Below are 16125 nucleotides of genomic sequence, written 5' to 3'. Positions count from 1 at the left end.
CATCCAACACTGTTATCATCTAGTTGCATTTAATTTTCATTTGTAATTTTGAGTGAGGTAGAGTGCTTGTTTTAATCCAAGCTTGGAACTTCCAGAAGTTCCAAGCTTGCGGGGGAGTGTTGAATATTAGGAAACTCATAGTAGGGTGGACTTAGTTTCCTATTCCTATTAGGGTAATTTAGTATCTAGTTTAGTATATATAGGGTCCTATAGAGGTATAGAGGACACACACGGAGATACAATCTATTGTAATCTTTCAGTATAATATAATATAATCTTCCTATTATCTTTGTCTTTGGTTCTCACATATTTTGCTTCCGCCTAATTGGCGGGTGGGGGCTATTCTCCACCCACCAGGCCTGTCAATCCTCAATTTCAACAAAGACAAATTCTCAATTGTTTTTTCTCATGCGAGACTTGGCTCTAATACCATGTTTAAAAATGAAAGGATTTTATTGATTGAAAAAGCTTAAACAAGGATTACAACCAGGCCACAATATATTGGCACACAAAAGACGCAAGAGTAAAAGCAAATAAATGAAGAAGGTTGCCCAAGGTGACTAAGGACTATCACAAGGAACCTAGAACCCTTAAACAAAGATACGATGCCCAAGACATAGTAAATTGACAGACATAATACTTCAAGAGGTATTCCCTGTCTTTGCAATTTTTGTAATAGTGCAGGGTATGCACATAAATGTTGGAATTTTATGGCAAACCAATCATAGCAAATGTTGCTCAAAACAAAACAGAAGACTCAGGTTCTCACATCATATCAAAGGTCGAGTGTAATGAATTTCTTCGCCTTAAGGGTACAAAAGCTTCCATCCTGAAAATTCTCTATCTGCTCTTAGTGCTAAAGTTTTCATTATCTCTGAAAATCCTGTAGCTACTCTTACTCTGCATGCAAATTTTGTTTGGACCTTTGACTCTGGAGCGACAAGTGCATTAGAAGATGATTGGCATATGAATGTGTTATGGAATATAGATATAGTATTTGGAATCTTTATAGATTAAGCAGTCTTAGGAATTTAGGTAGGTAAGACATATGGAAACTTGTTTCCTTTTTCGTAGTCTTATAGCTCCTATTTATAGGGCTTTGTATTCTCTTTTCTATATGACAATATACAACAGCATATTTATAAATCCTCTCTTTACTTTCGTAACATGGTATCTGAGCCTTTACGATAATTTTTTTTTTCTTTTATTTTCGCTTTGTTGTTGTCACGTTCTGACTAGTGCGTGAGGCTCCTCCAACGATTGGAAAACGTTTTGGTCAACCTGTTCCTAGGTCGCCTAAGTTTGTTTGTCTCAGTTTTGGACTTAATTTGGACCATTGCCTTCTACTTTACGGTCAGTTTGTCTCGTTACCCCTTCAGGCTCCCTTTTTGTGTGGTTCCGTGATTTGTTTGTGATTAGTTTTTGGTGGGTATGGGTGAGTATAAATGTGTTGCTACTGCCTCGGAATCTTATGACGAAGAGGGTGATTGGTGAGGGGCTTGCGTTGGGGGCCTCTACGTTCTTGACCTCTAGAAGGATGGAGTCTGCTGCGTGTTTTGGTGCTGTCTCGTTTTGGTGCCAGTTGTCCGTAGTATTAGTGGTGTTCAAGCTTCGTTTCAGGGGGAGTATCCAATCCCAAGCTAGTTCGGTCCGCTTTGTGTTCACCCGGAGTTGCGGTATTGGTGGCGTCCAAGCTTATTGTTAGAGAAATATGGTGTTAGTTGAGAGGATCTCTCTTAGCCTTAGTTTTAGGTATTTGAAATCTATGGCTAGGATTAGTTCTTGTCTAATATAAATAGTTCTATACTTCCTTGTACATTGAAACACAGAACATATAGAAATATATATACAAGTTAGTTCATTGTTTAACATGGTATCATAGCGAGATTGAGGTGACCGGGTAGTGGGTGTTGGTCGGAAAGAGGAGGCGATGCCGGCTGGAGAGGCGGAGCAGCCACCGGAGTCCTCACGCGCCGCCACGTGCCGGTGCAGTCCGAGGGTTCCGACGCCACGCGCCGGTGCAGTCCTAGGGTTCCGACGCCACGCGCCGGCGCGTGGGCAGTTCTCTGGCGTCTTCTCCAGTCGCGGCCGGTACCGCTGGGCTCGTCTCTGAACACCCAACGCGTCTGCAGTGGTGGTGTACTCCGGTGTTGCGAAGGGCTACTGCGTTTTGGACTGCTGCGTTTTCAGGTTGGTCTGTTTTGTTTATTATGGCTGAGGAGAGTGAGCAGAGGATGGAGGGCTGCGTTGAGTGGTTCAGTGAGGGGTTTGGGTTCATAACCCCCGATGACGGCAGCGAGGATTTGTTTGTTCACCAGTCTGGTGTCAGCCGAGAAAGAGAGACAACCGAGAGAGATGGTAGGGGAGGTCCACAAAGCTGGGTGGTCCGAGGTCCACGAAGTTGGGTGGTCCGAGGTCCACGAAGTTGGGTGGTCCGAGGTCCACGAAGCTAGGTGGTTCGAGGTCCATGAAGCTGGGTGGTCTGAGGTCCACGAAGCTGAGAAATAATTAGGCAGTAGTTTGCCGTAGTTTTCTTTTGTTTATCGTGTTCGTATTAATAAGTCTTGACCTTTGTATTTTGTTTATCATAGTTTGTCGCTCTAAATTAATTTGATATGGGAGCATTTCTAGGGTCTGAGTTGAGTCAAGTGCATCTTGTTCAGTGTGCGTAAACAGGGGTGCTGCAGGAGTGGGCAGCACAGGTGCCAGGAGTGGGGCGGATCTGGCATATGCCGCGGGGGAGGCCGACGGCTGAAGAATGATTCGGAGTGAATCAGTTTACGTGCATGCACCAGGGAAACGCTGTAGTGTTAGGCAGCATTGATAAGGGTGCATGGTGAGAGGGACAGGTGCATTGTGGTCTAGCAGCGCTAAGGGTTTGTGGAGTGAGAGGCAGGTACGCTGTGGTGTTAGGCAGCGATGATAAGGGTGTGGGGAGTGAGAGGCAGGTGCGGCGCTGTGGTGATTGGACTAGCTTTTGTTGGCTCCGTAGAAGCATTGTTGATGCGACAAGGTGCGTTGTGGACTGGTTTGGCACAACATGGTTCGAAGGTTGTTCGAGTGGTTCAAGACTTGGGCTTATGAGTCTAGGTGTGGAGTCCTATGGTTCATGTGATACATATGTAACAAGTTGGATGCTCCAACTTGAGGGGGAGTGTTAGAGAAATATGGTGTTAGTTGAGAGGATCTCTCTTAGCCTTAGTTTTAGGTATTTGAAATCTATGGCTAGGATTAGTTCTTGTCTAATATAAATAGTTCTATACTTCCTTGTACATTGAAACACAGAACATATAGAAATATATACAAGTTAGTTCATTGTTTAACACTTATGTTGCAAGGGGAGTGTCCAATCCCAAGCTTGTTCGATCCGCTTTGTGTTCACCCGTTGTTTGTGGTATTGGTAGCGTTCGAAGCTTTCATTGCAGGGGAGTATCCAATCTCAAGCTTGTTCGGTCACTTTTGTTGAAACACAAAAGTTGTGTCGGTAGAAATATAGCTGTTGAAGTTGTGTCGGGTTGTGTCTATTAGGATTGTGTCTCTTGGTCTGTATATATTTATCTATTGTCTCCTCATTGAGACAAGCAAGTAATAAAAACTTCTTCTACATCTTTCTCAACATGGTATCAAGAGCCAAAAGTCAAAATTTGAAATTTTTATTCCGGTGAACAGTACATATGCTACTGTTCATTAGAAACTAATTTTTCAAATTACTTGCTATTGGTGAGATATTTTATCAAATTAGTACTACAGCCGCCTTACCCATCCTCCGGCGACCATTACCCATTAATTCCGGTCGCAGGAATCTCCTCCACGCGCCACCGCGTCGCCGGCGCTCCGACACCACGCGCCGGCGCGTGAGGCCATCTCCGGCGGCCTTTTCCGGCGATATTCTCCAGATCGTATCGTCGGCTCTCTTCCTCTCCTTCCGTGCAATCAGATTTATTTTTGGTCACGATGTCTTCCGACGAAAATTCTGATAATTCGGGTACTATTTCTCCTGCCAATAATTTACCTACTTCTTCGAGCTCTGTTTATGTGCCTAATCTGTCTGGAAACCCGGTAATCACTTCTGAAAGATTATGTGGTTCTCAAAATTACCACTCTTGGTCGGATGCCGTAGAATTATGGTTTATGGGCCAAGGTGTTGTTGACCACTTGCAAAAAGAAGTGGATATGATACCGGAAAAAGAAAAGACAGTTTGGCAAAGGTTAGATGCTCAACTTTGTAGTCTCCTTTGGCAGTCTCTTTCTCCACAATTGTTGCCTTTATTCCGGCCCTTTAAGACATGTGTCGGGGTGTGGAGTCAAGCTCAATCTCTGTACACTAATGATGTCTCTCAATTCTATAATGTTGTTGACAATTTGGTTAACTTGAAGAAAGATGGTATTGATATGGAAACTTTTCTTGGCAAAGCCCAAAGTTTGATTGCTGAGTTTGGTACACTCATGCCTATTGGTGGTACACCCGCAGAGCAACTTACCCAACGAGAGAAATTCTTTGTCATACTTCTCTTAACCAAATTAGGTCCAGAATTTGAAAGCATCCAGAATCAAGTTCTTGGAAGCAACATTGTCCCGGGGACCACCGAGTTGTTCAAACGGCTCTTGCAGGTCACCTCCATTCCAGGTACTCACACATCCACTACCGAACAATCTGCTCTAGTCACACAAGGAGGTCGTGGACGAACTAACAATCGTGGTGGACAGAAAAACACTAGAGTGTGTGATTATTGTAATAGAACTGGGCACACACGAGATCAGTGTTGGAAACTTCATGGGAGACCGATACGTACGCAGGCAAGTGTTGCTCAATCTCAACCTGGGGAACCAAATTCTCGTACCATTTCCGCTGCTGAGTATGAAGAGTTTATTCGATTTAAAGCCACTCCCAAAGCTTCTGGGTTAACTCCTGCAGCCTACACTGATGGAACTCATACTGCCCTTGTATCACAATCTGGCCTGAGTGGACCATGGGTTATCGATTCAGGTGCCTCTGAGCATATCTCTGGTAACTCATCTTTATTTTCTCATTTCACCAAGTCTAAGTCCCTTCCATCTATTGTTTTCGGTAATGGGTCCAAGAGTACGGCTACTGCAATTGGAAAGGCTTCCCCCCTTCCTACTTTGCCTCTCTCTTCAATTCTTTATATACCTAACTGTCCTTTCAATTTAATTTCTGTTCATCAACTTACAAAATCTTTGGACTGTACGGTCACTTTTTCTTCTAATTCTGTCATTATGCAGGACCGTCGTTCGGGGAAGATGATTGGCTCGGGGTATGAATCAGAAGGACTTTATCGATTATCTACCCCAAACCCTTCTACAGTTTGCACTGCTACCATTCCTCCTTCCCTTGCCCATGACCGACTAGGACATCCTAGCCTTAAAAAATTACGGCGACTTGTCCCTAGTTTGTCTCACTTATCTACCCTAGAGTGTGAAGCCTGTCAGCTTGGCAAACATTCTAGAACATCGTTTCCTAATCGTGTTAATAAAAGAACTGCTTTCCCTTTTTCCTTAGTTCATACTGATGTTTGGGGACCTTTTCGTTATAATTCAATTCTTGGTTTTAAATATTTTGTTACCTTCACTGATGATTTTTCTCGTTGTACATGGGTCTTTTTAATGCAAAACCGTTCTGAAGTACTTAATGTTCTTCAAAAATTTGTTAATGAGATAAAAAATCAGTTTGGGGTGTCTATTAAAACTTTACGAAGTGATAATGCTGGAGAATACTTTACAACTCCTTTATCTAACTTTCTTGATTCAGCGGGCATCCTCCATGAGTCATCTTGTCCCGATACTCCACAACAAAATGGGGTATCTGAACGTAAAAATCGGCATCTCGTTGAAACTGCCCGCACCATGATTCTCCACTATAAAGTCCCTCCAGAATTCTGGGCAGATGCTATCCTTCATTCCTGTTATTTAATAAATCGTATGCCTTCATCTGTTTTACATGGTAAGATACCTTATAATATTTTATTTCCCGATAAGCCCCTTCATACTCTTCCTTTAAAAATTTTTGGGTGCACCTGTTTTGTCCGGGACACTACCCCAGGGCGTGATAAATTTTCTCCAAAATACTTAAAATGCATGTTTGTTGGGTACTCTAGGTTGCAAAAGGGTTTCAGATGTTATTCCCCTGATAAGCATCGATTTTATGTATCTTCTGATGTTACTTTCTTTGAATCAACACCTTTCTTTTCGTCTAGTTTACCGACCTCCATCTCTCATTTTCCTGATGTTCTTCCTGTTCCTACTTTTCAAGGAGGGACCGAGGTACATTTACCTCAAGATCCGTCATCACCTAGAAATCCTAGTCCCTCACCTACTGAACCTCCTTTACAAAACAACGGTGTTACCCCCTTTCCTTACACTTATCATCGCCGCTCTCGACCACCCGCGACCGTTCAAATCGATGAAATCCCAACTGATTCATCTCTCGAGCTATCTATGCCCTCGAACCCGGTTCCGGCAACAAGCTCTCCTATTGCAAGTCGTGTAGGTAACAGGTCATCACGAAATCCCTTTCCCATATACAACTTTATTTCATATGATCGTCTCTCACCTTCATATAATGCTTTTATCACATGTTTATCTTCTGTTTCTGCCCCTAAATCTGTTAAAGAAGCCCTTTCCCACCCTGGTTGGCGTCAGGCTATGGTTGATGAAATGGCTGCTCTTCATTCATCGGGAACTTGGGAGTTAGTTCCATTACCCGAAGGTAAAACAACTGTTGGTTGCCGATGGATCTATACTGTGAAAGTTGGGCCCAATGGACAGGTTGATAGACTTAAAGCTCGACTGGTAGCTAAAGGATATACACAGGTTTTTGGGATTGATTACACTGACACCTTTTCACCAGTAGCTAAAATTGCTTCGGTCAGAATCTTTCTTTCTATGGCTGCCGTTCATCATTGGCCCTTGCATCAGTTAGATATTAAAAATGCCTTTCTGCATGGAGATTTAGAGGAAGATGTCTACATGGAGCAACCTCCTGGGTTTGTTGCTCAGGGGGAGAGTAACTTGGTTTGTAAGCTCAAACGTTCTCTCTATGGTCTAAAACAATCTCCTCGTGCCTGGTTTGGACGGTTCAGCATAGTAGTACAAAATTTTGGTTTAAATCGAAGCAAAGTTGACTATTCCGTCTTTTATAGACATCAACATGGTAAGAGCATTTATCTTGTTGTATATGTTGATGATATTGTCATTACAGGAGATGATGTTGAAGGAATACAATTGTTGAAACAACATCTATTCCAACATTTTGAAACAAAAGATCTGGGGAAGTTAAAATACTTTTTGGGAATTGAAGTAGCACAATCCAAGCAAGGAATTTGCATATCACAAAGAAAGTATGCATTGGATATACTAGAAGACACAGGTATGATGAATTGCAAACCTCTTGACACTCCTATGGATCCAAATACCAAACTCCTACCAGACCAGGGGGAGCTTATCCAAGATCCGGGAAAATATAGACGATTGGTTGGAAGATTACTTTATTTAACTGTAACTCGACCTGATATCTCTTTTGCGGTAAGTGTTGTTAGTCAGTTCTTGGCATCTCCACGTGAAAGTCATTGGGAAGCTGCCATTCGGATTTTACGATATATTAAAAAATCTCCAGGCACTGGTTTGTTATGCAAAGACCATGGAAACCTTGAAATTATTGGGTACACAGATGCAGATTGGGCAGGTGCATGGGATAGAAAATCAACATCTGGATATTGTATCTTTCTTGGTGGCAACTTAATCTCTTGGAAAAGTAAAAAGCAAAATGTTGTTGCTCGATCAAGTGTAGAAGCCGAATATTGATCTATGGCCGTTGGAACATGTGAACTTGTGTGGTTGAAAAACCTCCTTACCGAACTGCAGATTTGTACAAAGGAGTCCATGAAGCTCATTTGTGATAACCAAGCAGCTTTGCATATTGCATCAAATCCAGTTTTTCATGAAAGGACGAAACACATTGAAATTGATTGCCATTTTGTTCGAGACAAAGTTACTTCTGGAGATATTACTACATCTTTTATAGGCTCAAATAATCAATTAGCTGATATATTTACTAAAGCTTTAAGAAGTCATAGGATTGAATACATTTGTAACAAGCTTGGTGCATATGATATACATGCTCCAGCTTGAGGGGGAGTGTTGAAACACAAAAGTTGTGTCTGTAGAAATATAGCTGTTGAAGTTGTGTAGGGTTGTGTCTATTAGGATTGTGTCTCTTAGTCTGTATATATTTATCTATTGTCTCCTCATTGAGACAAGCAAGTAATAAAAACTTCTTCTACATCTTTCTCAACAACTTTGTGTTCACCCGTTGTTCGTGGGATTGGTGGCGTTCAAAGCTTTCGTTGCAATGGGAGTGTCCAATCTCAAGCTGGTTCAGTCACTTTTTGTTCACCCGTTGTTCGTGGGATTGGTGGCGTTCAGCTTTCGTTTCAAGGGAATATCCTGAATGGATTTAGTTATTTGTTATTTAGTTATTTTGGGTTATCACTTATTTGTGTAACAAGTTGGGCATGATTAAAATTTATGCTCCAACTTGAGGGGGAGTGTTATGGAATAAAGATATAGTATTTGGAATCTCTATAGATTAGGCAGTCTTAGGAATTTAGGTAGGTAAGACATATGGAAACTTGTTTCCTTTTCGTAGTCTTCTAGCTCCTATTTATAGGGCTTTGTATTCTCTTTTTTTATAAGAGAGTTTGAGATAATATACGACAGCATATTTAGAAATCCTCTCTTTACTTTCGTAACAGAATGTTTAGGGTGAGCACTAAGATGTGTGGAAAAACTCTTAAGTTTCAAGTGTAGTTTAAGTCAAAGTTTCAAAGTTCATCCAAAGTTCAAGTTTCACATTTCAAATTTCAAAGTTTAAGTTCTAAGTCCTTCAAAGCTCAAGGTTCAAGTTAAAAGTCAAGTAATGTAAAGTCACAAGTCTAATGGGAATTGAGGGATCTTTGTGTCAAGTTTGGAGCCTATGAAGCTCCAGCTTGAGGGGGGTGTTAAAACTATTAAGAATCCCACATTAAAAAATAAGAGAGAAACAATATGGGTTTGTAAGGCTATCAGGTTAGACTAGCTAGTTGATTGGATTCAATCTTTTAGTGCGGTTTGACCCATGTGCATTACAACCTAGTTGGTTGACCTTGGCCCAACCATAGATTCTAATATGATACCGGAGCTTGTTCGGTACACTTTGTGTTCACCTAGTTGTCTGTCAATGGTATTAGTGGCGTCCAAGCTTCAATTTAAGGGGGAAGGTCCAATCCAAGCTTGTTCGGTCCACTTTGAGTTCACCTGCTTGTCTGTGGTATTGTTGGCGTCCAAAGCTTTAATTTCAAGGGAGGGTCCAATCCAATTGCAAGTAGTCAACTGGTTAGATTCAAAATGACCCGGTTGTCTACTTAAGGGAGTTATAAGAGTCCCACATTGAAAAATAAGAGAGAAACATATGAGTTTATAAGGCCATGGGTTAGAGTAGGACAGTAGGTAGTTGATCGGATTCAATCTTTTAGTTTGGCTTGGGCCCATGTGCATTACAGCCCAGTTGAGTGACTTCAGTCCAACGTTAGATTCTAGCAAGTTTATACATGTGCCTTTTGGTTTTATGCATGTGTTTAATGTGTGTCCTTTGATATTTCCTAAGTGTGTGAACTGGTTGATATAATCTGTTAGTGATATAATCTAGGTTAGCCTATGGGTATATATGTGTGTACTCTTGTGTTATCAAGTGTAATTTTCTAGCTATGGCTTAAATAAAATCTTCCCAGTTATTCAACAGTGCCAATATGGTGCACACAAATAATTTCTGTATGGAATATCAATGGTTCATAAGAAATGTTGTAATGCACATATTAGAATGAAGATGAATGTGAAATAATCTCTTCAAAACGTTAGAGTTAACCTGTAGGGTTCACTGAGATGCCCTCATTTCTCTCACAGTATTCTTTTAAATTGAGGGATCATGATACATGCAATCTATTCATCTTGGTGATGATGAATAAAAAGGAAAACACTTATATGGGTGGTATGGTGTAGGTAGATCTAAATATGTTTTATTCTGTAATTGTTATGTAGAAATGAAATTTCCTACATTCTGTAAGTTTTTGATACACAACCTTACCCAATAAAAAAACCAGATGGAAACGTGAATTATTCTTTTTTCATTTTGGTCTCATAAATAGACTAACTAGTGGTCTTTACATATTTTCTTGATCACTAATTTTATTTAAAATTTAAATTTTTAGTAAGTTAGGATTTTATGAAAAGAGACTTGCTGACAGACTGACAGTGACCCTTCTCTAAAGCTTCAACTCGGGAGTTCATACGTGTCATAACTGGTGGCAGGTTGGACCAACTTGTTGGAGTAAAGAGCAGATGAAAAAAGAAGCAATGCAGAATTGATAGGATTAAAATGAATAGAGACAAACAAGGATACTGTAAAGTATCCTCCAGCAAGAATGGATCCTTGCCCAGCTACAATAGCTATTATTTTCTAATGGATATTTGATGCCTTCAACACTAGGGGAGGCTCCTTATTTATAATCCAATATAATGTAGAAATTAAGTAAATAGCATAAAATGTGTAATTTGTCTTTTCCTGATTTTATATTTCAATCCCATGAGTTATGCTCGCTCCATTTGTGACCTGCAAATCTGATGCTTGATTGATTGGTTAGTTTCCATTTTCATTTGTGTCTTGATTTAGTAACTTATCACTAAGACACTTAGAATGGGAGGGAGGATATAGAATTATTGAGCATATTTGGCTCTTAGTAGTTATTGTTATCACTTCAATATTATTGGTTAATATTAAATATATATATCCCTTGCTTTTAATGTTAATGTGTATAATCTGAACTGGTATGGTATTACCATGTAAATGTATCTGTTTTTGTTGCTAGGTTTTATGATGTTGACAGTAACGATCTCTTTTATTTCTTATACTTTCAATTTCTGTTGCTAGCTTGACAGAGATCCAGAATGCACGTGCTATTATGCATGTCCTAGCAGAAATGCTTAATGCAATAGATCCTGAAAACAAAGAGGTATTATCCCTAATTCCCTATTAACATTATTGTACTTGAATGAGTCTTTGGTTCAGCAGCACTAGCACTGGTTCAATAAGGTCTACTATTTAAACCTGATTTGATACAGATATTAATATTGTTGAGTTATTGTCGTGAGAGTTGACCATATACTATAAAACCCTTTGTTGGGAGCTGAGCATCTTTTCTTGAACTTATTTAATTTAAGAGCTCTTGTTCTTAAATATTTTTTATGTTCAAAGTTTCTCCCTATTTATGCTGTTTGAGCATCTTCGCATTTGGATTGACAGGCTCTCAAGCAAGATGTTATTGTTGATTTGGTGGACCAATGCAATACATACAAGAAAAGGGTGGTACACCTTGTAAACTCAACTGCGTAAGGCCCTGTCTACTTCAACTACTGTTTACAAATTGCATTCTTTTTCTTTATCTTTGGAATTGTTGCTAAAATTTTTAATTCATGTTCTTTGTTTTTGTTCTCCTTTTAACATGGAAACAAGAATGTCTCATCAAAGCACAGTGATATGTGATGTTTACCAAGAGCTTTATGCCTTTTGTGATATTAGCAAAGATGGAATTTAGCATTTACTTGCCTCTCAAGTGGTTTAGATTTTAGATTTGTTTTTCATGTTTTGCATCACTATAAGGAGAGCAGTGGGGTCGTTTGGTTCACGGAATGTCAGATTACCTTAGGGAATGTTAGATTGCTGGGAATGTTAGATTACTGGAAATGTTAGATTCCTGTGTTTGGTTAAAATTGGGGTATGTAATATAATCATGTTTGGTTTAGGGTTATCTTTTATACACACTATAATATCCTTAAGATAACCAAGGTTATCTTACATTACCTAAGATTTTGAAGGGAATCACATTCCCTTCAAAATCCTATGTGGAGGGAATGTGACATTCCTTGGGAATGTTAGATTCCCTAAGACAATATGAACCAAACACCGGAATGTGAGCTTTGGAATGTCACATTCCCTTGGTTTTGTTATATAACCTGAACCAAACGCCCCCTTAATAAACATAAAATTCACACTTCAAGCATGGTAAAGCATCTCCATAAAAATCAAATGACAGGTAAACCTGCAATTTAGATGCACTTGTGAGGGTTTTGGGTAAAAGAACTCAAATTGGTATGTATTCTTTTGCTTTTATTATTCTAAAAATTTGTAAATATATTTTAATGACTCTTTACCCATCATACCTCAGGAAAAATTTCCCTTTATAAGAAGTTGAGACTCACTACTGTGGTTGTTCATATTTATACGAACTTCTCAGAAAAATAAATTTTAGCTAGCTCCACATCGTTTTCCTTTGCTGAACATGGCAAATTTATTCCTTTTTTGTTGTTGTTGTTCAAATGTTCCTTTAAGTGCTAATTCCCAAGTATAATCTGCGTTTACATGATGCAGGGATGAATCACTACTAAGCCAAGGACTAACATTGAATGATGACTTGCAACGTGTCCTTGCCAAACATGAAGCAATTTCTTCCAGGGCTTCATCTGTTCAAGCACAGAAACCAAAATTTGAAGCTGCTCAAATGATTCAATATGTTGATACTCCTCTTGTTAACAAAGGAGACAGCAAGCAGACAGATAAAGGGTACATAAAGTTTGTTTTGCCTTTGCCTTATAGGTTGGATAATTATTGGATTTGCCTTATTTTTGGCAAACAGAATGTCTTGCATTATGATTCGAATATTGACTTACACTTTTATGCACTTCTATGTTGTTGTTATTATTTATTATTATTATTATTATTATTATTATTATTATTATTATTATTATTATTATTATTATTATTATTACTTTTTAATTTTCTCTCTAGTTTTTTTGCAATAATGTGGATTTTCTGTTCATTGCTTCTAAGATATAAATGATCTTTCTTTATTTATTTTTAACATTTATTTCTTTCACAGTTCTGCATCAGGCACTAATTCGGGGACTCAGTTACCACTGCCTGCTCCTCTATCAGCTAAAAATGACCAATCAACAACAACAAAAACTGGTCCTAAGATAGATCTTTTGAGTGGAGATGACTTGAGTTCATTGCCAGCAGAGAATTCACTAGCAATTGTTCCAGTTGGAGAACCTCAGCCTGCAAGCCCGGCTTTTAAGCAGAATGGCCTTGCTCTTATTGACATGTCTTCACCAACCAGTAATCCTCAGTCTACATATCCAGGGTGCCAAAAATACCCTTTGCCTCAACAATTTCCACTGCAGCAGAATCGTCAGTCCCCAGAATCATCTTTATACCCTAATAGAAATGCTTCTGGAACAATGTCACCCCAATACGAACAGTCTCCATACCCTCAAGGCTCTAATGCCTTATACCCTAATAGAAATGCTTCTGGAACAATGTCACCCCAATACGAACAGTCTCCATACTCTCAAGGCTCTAATGCCTTATACCCTAATAGAAATGCTTCTGGAACAATGTCACCCCAATACGAACAGTCTCCATACTCTCAAGGCTCTAATGCCTTATACCCTAATAGAAATGCTTCTGGAACAATGTCACCCCAATACGAACAGTCTCCATACTCTCAAGGCTCTAATGCCTTATACCCTAATAGAAATGCTTCTGGAACAATGTCACCCCAATACGAACAGTCTCCATACCCTCAAGGCTCTAATGCCTTATACCCTAATAGAAATGCTTCTGGAACAATGTCACCCCAATACGAACAGTCTCCATACCCTCAAGGCTCTAATGCCTTATACCCTAATAGAAATGCTTCTGGAACAATGTCACCCCAATACGAACGGTCTCCATACCCTCAAGGCTCTAATGCCCTTTGGAATGGCCATATAACTCAGCAAGAGCAGCCAGCTTCTCCAGCTTATGGTGGACTTCTGATTTTTTATTTTTAATCCTTTATTTATTTATTTTTTAATTTCCCAAGTTTTGAGAACAGTTACTTGAATCTCTTGGCAGGTTCTCAAGACAATGGTGCATTTCCAGCTCCTCCTTGGGAAGCTGAGACAATAGATAGCAACTCAATGTGCGGTAGTCCATGTATGTTTCAAAACAATCAGGTTTTGGGAGGCAGTCCGAATTCTCTATCGATGCAAAGTAATCAGTTCAGTGGTAGTCCACATGCTTTACAAATGCAAAATAATCAGCTGGGTGGTAGTCCACATGCTCTACAGATGCAAAATAATCAGCTGGGAGTTAGTCCGCATGCAGTATTAGTGCTGACAAATAGCCAGCGGGGAGGTAGTCCTCACACACTACCAGTGCAAAATAATCTGCTGGGAGGTAATCCTCATGCTCTAACAATGCAAAATAATCAGCTGGTTGCAATGAACCATCCGCAATTTCCTGGTGCTGTATTTGCTAACGGTTCCCAGCTGTTAGGCAATGAGCAAGTTGGTGGTATATATGGTCCCGGTGGCAATTTTACTGTTAACCAGGCAATACAAAACAGCCAGTTGGTAGGATTGAATCCACAACATCATCAATCAATGGGTTTGTTTTCCCAACAAATGCCATCTCCACAGATGGTGTACATGTATTCCCAAACATATACCAATCAACTATCTGGGTATGGATGTGGTTTGGGGCAGCAACAAAATCCTCAGCTCCTTGACCAAAGAATGTCTGGGCTAAATATTCAAGATGATGGTATCCTAAAAGGCCCTCCGTATCTGGCTTCCACGCCCTCCTCATATGTGCATGTGCCTGTGCCAATGGGGAAGTCCACAAAGCCAGAAGACAAACTTTTTGGCGACCTTGTTGACGTTTCCAAATTTAAATCATCAAAACCAGGTCCTGCCAGAGCTGGGAGCATCTGCCCTTGACCATTTTGGCCAAGCTTCCATTTTTCCAAAAGTTTTGTATGCTCCTCTCATCTGTGTTCTTCTTATTCAGTCCTTAGGTGGAAATAATGTAGTATGTGAAGAGTGGATGGATCCTCTCCTCTCTCTTGATTATAGTATATTCAATTGGAAGTTGAGTTTTTGCTCTTTTTTGTTTTTTGAAACACTCATTGTTAGTTCTTTACAAGGTAATATCTGTTTTATACTTTCTCAATATTTTTTAACCCAAAAATCAATGCCCCACCACCAGAATCAGATCCTGTGACCACCTATTTAGAATGGTAACAAAGGTGCCATCTCACTACATAGTAGTTGGACATCTGCTTTTGATTATAGAAGATGGAAAAAGATTGGGACATTATTACCATATGTATTTTTACCCCATTGACTGTATGTATTATCTAAACAAATTCTTAATTAGGCACATTTTGTGTCAACTGAAAAATACTTCATCTGCATATCACTCATTCAGTACTCATACTGTACTGTCTGTAAAAATAATTGAACTCCAAACTTATATGAAAACAGCGAAATCATTCCATAAACAAATTAAATCCAGTCACATTGTATTTGGTTCAGCTTCATGATCAGCTGATGAGATTATTTAGTCCTGCCCAAAAAAAGGTTCAAGCAGCTGGGCTATAAAAACACCAATATATAAAAACAGCACTACAGGTGCATGCATAACTGCATTATATTATTCATTCCTCAGCTCCTCCATCATATCACTTAGAATCCTTTTTATTACCTTGACTACTAGAAGCTTGATTTTTGTGTTGAATCCCCCCACAGGTACCACAAGTAGTAGTGTTGTTTGCATCAGTAGTCATGTGTGGTGGTCTGCTTGTTCCAAGTTGCAACATCAGGCTTGTTGATTGCTGTTGTTGAGGCTTCCAAGACGACAATGGAGCTGTACGTGAAACCAAAAACTATATATATTATTATTCCATTTTTAGTGAATTATGTTACTATGTTGAAAGTTTGATTTTTGAATGGGCATGATTTAATTGTGTTTGTGAGAATTGAAGCTGCAGGTAGGTCTTAATCTAATCAATGCAAGCTAGTTTGAAAGAATCGAAGTAGTTTGCTATTGGAAGTTGGGACTTACCAGCAAATAATGAAGTCACAGGTGGTTGCAGTGTTGAGCTTTCACCAAGATTAGAAATAATCCCAGTTGGGAACTCCCTGTAATGCTGATGAGGGTGAAAGGTGAGATTGAAACCCACAGCAGATGGC

General features: G+C 39.6%; 2 protein-coding genes across 3 annotated transcripts in view; both read left to right on the top strand.

Annotated features, from left to right (window-relative positions):
* The window catches only part of LOC109174569 (target of Myb protein 1-like), a 29439-nt gene extending 14233 nt beyond the window's left edge, over positions 1-15206 (top strand). For both annotated transcript variants that reach the window (XM_019323788.1, XM_019323789.1), the window contains 5 exons: positions 10982-11063; positions 11354-11439; positions 12479-12670; positions 12987-13915; positions 14006-15206. In XM_019323788.1, the coding sequence (XP_019179333.1) occupies positions 10982-11063; positions 11354-11439; positions 12479-12670; positions 12987-13915; positions 14006-14871 (2155 nt within the window). In that variant the 3' untranslated portion in view covers positions 14872-15206. The remainder of the gene's footprint in view (positions 1-10981; positions 11064-11353; positions 11440-12478; positions 12671-12986; positions 13916-14005) is intronic.
* On the top strand, positions 6405-8215 carry LOC109174571 (uncharacterized mitochondrial protein AtMg00820-like). Its single transcript, XM_019323792.1, has 2 exons — positions 6405-6831; positions 7220-8215. The coding sequence occupies exons 1-2, from the start codon at positions 6457-6459 to the stop codon at positions 7247-7249; spliced, it is 405 nt and encodes a 134-aa protein (XP_019179337.1). The 5' UTR covers positions 6405-6456; the 3' UTR covers positions 7250-8215.
* Positions 15207-16125: the final 919 nt, after the last annotated feature.

Source organism: Ipomoea nil, unplaced genomic scaffold, assembly GCF_001879475.1.
Source record: "Ipomoea nil cultivar Tokyo-kokei standard unplaced genomic scaffold, Asagao_1.1 scaffold0642, whole genome shotgun sequence".
Classification (NCBI taxonomy): domain Eukaryota; kingdom Viridiplantae; phylum Streptophyta; class Magnoliopsida; order Solanales; family Convolvulaceae; genus Ipomoea; species Ipomoea nil.
The sequence above is the reverse complement of the archived record's forward strand: the minus strand, read 5'-3'. Positions and strand labels throughout refer to the sequence as shown.

Excerpts from the sequence above, each read along its gene's own strand:
- LOC109174571 (XM_019323792.1), top strand. The coding sequence starts at position 6,457 with ATGCCCTCGAACCCGGTTCCGGCAACAAGCTCTCCTATTGCAAGTCGT. Across the intron at positions 6,832-7,219 it reads TAGCTAAAGGATATACACAG|GAGATGATGTTGAAGGAATA; the intron begins GTTTTTGGGATT and ends TTGTCATTACAG.